At 41.5% G+C, this 4,442-nt stretch overlaps 1 protein-coding gene across 1 annotated transcript; it reads right to left on the bottom strand.

The window, feature by feature from the left end:
• Positions 1-496: 496 nt before the first annotated feature.
• Positions 497-4,212, bottom strand: LOC124127345 (hemicentin-1-like). Its single transcript, XM_048385160.1, has 4 exons — positions 4,204-4,212; positions 3,245-3,698; positions 1,072-1,329; positions 497-832 (listed from the first exon to the last, which is right to left on the bottom strand). Exons 1-4 carry the CDS (start codon positions 4,210-4,212, stop codon positions 786-788), a joined length of 768 nt encoding a protein of 255 aa, XP_048241117.1. The 3' UTR covers positions 497-785.
• Between the last annotated feature and the right edge of the window lie 230 nt (positions 4,213-4,442).

The following is a 4,442-nucleotide window of genomic DNA, read 5'->3' as shown; positions in this document are numbered from 1 at the left end:
TTGTGATTTATTTGGATTGTGAGGGAGTGAACTGCGTTTTGCTCTGCTTTAAACAATGATTTGGCTGTGTAATGGAGTGCGAGGAACATGTAAAGCTACATTTTACTGTTCATTCATATTGCAGTCGTATTGAATAAATAGATAATTTAAAGTTAATAAGCCGATTCAGCTGATATGCCAAAGCGGGTCCACCTAAATGGTAAATATAATATATCTGCATAGTAAATACGATTTAAATATATGTATTGTACATACTACTTGTCAACAAGCAAACAATGGAACTGTTGTCCACACTTTACCCAGCACTTGTAATTAGCATGGCAAACTGCTTGGTATGATAGATAATGCTATTGTAGCCATGTCAACCTAGATAGTGGTGACACTTAAATTTACAAGTAGTAACATAACTACAAATACAGTTTCCTCAGATTCTGTTTAAACAGAGATACTGTCAAACCAGGTCATAATCCATTAAAACGAAATACGAAATATGGCTTTGGTACCCTATAAAATCTGTAACAAATTAACATGCAATTTTGTGACTCACATTGAACGTTCACATTGACCTGGAATGCTGCCGTTCCCTTTTGTTGAGATCCCCCACTTGGTGTCAGCGTGTTACTGGCAGTACAGGTGTAGCTTCCCCCCTGACTCCTGTTGGTGTTGCTTCTATCAAGTACAGCCCCAGTACTGACAGTAGCACCACCATAGGTCCAGGTGTAGCTTGTTGTTGGAGGGTTGCCTGGTGTGGTGTAGATACTACAGTCTATCCTTAGATTAGAGAACTATGTGACATTCTGCACTGTTGGAAGTCCAGGTATAAAAGGAGAATCTGAAAAATGGAAATAAGAAATCCATATTGACTGCTGTTGAACATTAGACATGTTCGTTCACTGGTTATTATCCAGTAAACATGCATGACTCCTACCACTCTGCTATGTAAACTGTTATGGCATGATTTTTTCAATATACAATTTATATAATAATAACAAAAATAATAATAATCGTATTTATACAATTTATACAATAAGAACAACAAACAAATTTACTTTCGGTGTCGCAATTACTCACACTGTACATCCACATTGACTGAGGCCGAGTCAAACCCCCGAGTGTTGCTGGCAGCACAGGTGTAGCTTCCTCCCTGACTTCTACTGATGCTGCTTCTGTCAAGTACAGCCCCAGTACTGACAGTAGAACCACCATAGATCCAGGTGTACCTTGTTGTTGGAGGGTTGCCGGGTGTGGTGTAGGTACTACAGTCTATCCTGAGACGGGATGACTCGATCACTGTGTAGGTGGGAGGCAGGCCAGATATTGATGGAATAGCTGAAAGAACATGGTGTAGGTACTACAGTCTATCCTGAGACGGGATGATTCGATTAGACGGCAGGCCAGATATTGATAGGACATCTGTTTGTTCGAATATTCATTTCATATGTGGTATCTCATGTTAATACAGCTCGTGCAGTTCCGACAACAATTTAACGGTTCTTTCACTTGATGTTATACAATAATAACTGTTTACACATCACATGATACTTAAAGACATAACTTGGAGCTTTTGTTTTGCGATAAATGTCACACATATTCCTAATAATGATTCATAACAAATGATCATATATTGTATTGAAAAAAGAATGCTGAAGAATTTATTAAGGGATCAATAAATTACAGGTGTGAAATAGCTATAGAATGAGGTTCTTTTATACCATATCAACTATTTAGAGCGATATTTACATACTCGTATATGTCATTTGACGGAAACACCATGTGTATTATCTGACAAGTTCCTTATAGATGTTATAGATGGAACACTGCTAACCCAACTCGTTTAAAGGATGTACACAGCGTATTTGGTATTACATCATCCCCAAAATATCGTTTTAAATGATGCATTTTACACGACCCACAAAGTGTGGATTTAATAATTATATTTTAATATCAGAGAAAATTGTAAGATAAACTACACTAGAAATATACGATAAAAGCAAAAACAGATTGGAGATACAGAATTTTGATATAGGGAAAAATAAAGGAATAAGAGGAGCACAAAAAATAATCATACTTGGGAACATACAGAATAACAAAACACATAACATATGAAGTACACATAAAACACCACATAAGTAAAACATAATTCCTGAATAAAGGAATAAGTGAGTTATGGGTAGCGCCACTTCGATCAGTACTGTATTTTTTCTTGGTGAAACTTAATTTAACACCGCTTCCGATTCGATACCTAGATCAACAGATCGCGATCGCAGCTCAACAGTGCTGAAGATGGCTGGTCATCCGTGCCTCACAATCTGCCCATCGGACTTAATAATTTAAATAGTGTAGTTAGGGAATTAACACATGCATTTACCTGTATACGGGCTTCACACATTGTACCCGTGTCGGGAATCGAACCCGGGTCATCGGCGTGACGAGCAAACGCTTTAACCACTAGGCTACCCGACCGCCCCTACACCAGTTGAAGCTACCACCCTCGTCTTGGAAAGGGGCGGTAAGGTAGCTTATTGGTTAAAGCGTTCGCTCGTCACGCGGGAGACCCTGGTTCAATTCCCAACATGAGCAAAATGTGTGAAGCCCATTTATGGTGTCCCCCGCCGTGAATATTACTTACAGCGGCATAAGACCATACTCACTCTCACTCGCCTTGGAAATATTCATGTGTTCACCATTCAAGCAAATTTGTGAAACAGTGTGAACATTTAAAATTCGGAAGGCAGGCCTTCTCGAAATTATTGATATTTTAATTTGTCTTATTGTAAACATAGACACCAACATTTCCCCATTCATTCAGGCATTTGTTTTAGAAAAGAAGCGACTAACGGGATCGGGTGACCAGGGTCGCTGACTTGTCATCGTATCGCGTATCGATGTTCATGATGTCAGTCACTGGATTGTCCGTTCCAGACTCGATCCTTTACTGACCATCGCCAGAAAGCTGGAATATTGCTGAATGCGGCATTTAACATCCCCCCCCCCACCCCCACCCCCACCCCCACCCCCACCCACCCCCCCCCACCCCACCCCCACCCCCCCCCCCCCCACCCCCCCCCCCCTCCCCACACACACACACACACACACACACGTAGATTCATAATAACAAACTTGCATACACCACAACAAAGGCAATTCCATCCATGTGTCTGGTATCTAACAAATGGTATTCCTGGCATAATTGGAGGTCACCCATTGACTCTTCTATCCATAATAATGACCATCATATACTTACTCAACACAGAGGCAGTGACATTCACTTGTCCAGTATCTGACAGCCCAGTCACTTCACACCTGTATGTCCCGGAATAGCTGGATGTCACGTGACTGGCAGGCAGCTGGATGTCCAGGGAGGAGGTGTAGTCACCAACAAACACACCCTTGTTCTGCCAGGAGTCCAGGAATCTGGCTGTCTGGGGAGTCACTGAACCTGAGACTATGCTCACTGGAGAGTTGCCCTCCACCCTCCTCCATGTGAATGAAGTAACAACATCCCCTGGTGTCACAGTGTAGTTGCATCTCAGTGTCAGAGCCTGAAGGTTGGGTATCCCTGTACCTCCTGACCCGGATACTGTCACTGCTCCTTCAACATCTGGAAATAAACATGCAAAACACGGAACATACTCACATAGGACTTTTCCTGATGTTACTCTAAAGATGATGCAAAATGCAATTTGGGATGCACGCTGCTTTAATCAGTATTTCAGTTATTTCAAGGCTTCCGAGATCTCTGTATGACAAGTCTCTGACGCGCACGGGTATGGTGCTGACAAATCAAGAATCATAGTAAGAGCTAATCCGGTTTATCTACAGCTTTCAATCTTGTCCTTATAACAGCTGAAAAACATTTCCATGACTCATATATATTTTGTGATAATGGGAATAAGAACATCACAGCTGCAATCTTTCCTCGATAATAGTATGTTACACCGTACAATGTGTACGTGACATCAGATGTAAGATAAGAATTATATACAGGGAGAAATGCTAATTGCTAATACTTGTGCAGTTATTCTTTTAATGTTAAGCCTGAAATACCTTTCATGAGACTAACTGCAAGCAAAATCGTTGATACGCTAGGAAGGGACGCCATTGACAGCTTTTTTCTGAAAAGGGAACACATTTTTGCTGGAGAAAAATACACATTCCCATCTGGAGAGTTACACATTTAGTTATGATCTGATACGTTCTAACCTGTAACATTGCTTGTGCGTATTAATGACTTATCTTCATAACTTCTTTATGTAGCAGTTATCCTTTTATGGGGGGCACGGGTGGCCCAGTCGTCTAAGGCGCCGCGATTCGCTGTGCAGAGTTGCGTCCCTTGGGCATGCCAGAAACCTATGATTGTGGGTTCGAATCCGGCTTCGCCCCGATTATGTTTCTAGGTTTGTCAGCACCATACCCGTGCTCGTGGGTTTCACCGAAGTGGT

This window comes from Haliotis rufescens, unplaced genomic scaffold (genome assembly GCF_023055435.1).
Source record: "Haliotis rufescens isolate VD_foot unplaced genomic scaffold, xgHalRufe1.0.p SCAF_541, whole genome shotgun sequence".
In the NCBI taxonomy this organism is placed as follows: Eukaryota; Metazoa; Mollusca; class Gastropoda; order Lepetellida; family Haliotidae; genus Haliotis; species Haliotis rufescens.
Note: the sequence above shows the minus strand (reverse complement) of the source record. Positions and strands in the feature narration are given on the sequence as shown.

What these genes read in the sequence shown, in the direction of transcription:
- LOC124127345 (XM_048385160.1), bottom strand. An exon ending in TGTCACTGCCTCTGTGTTGA is followed by an intron (nt 1,330 to 3,244) that starts GTAAGTATATGA and finishes ATGTTCTTTCAG; the next exon opens with CTATTCCATCAATATCTGGC. An exon ending in AGTCAATGTGGATGTACAGT is followed by an intron (nt 833 to 1,071) that starts GTGAGTAATTGC and finishes TCCATTTTTCAG; the next exon opens with ATTCTCCTTTTATACCTGGA.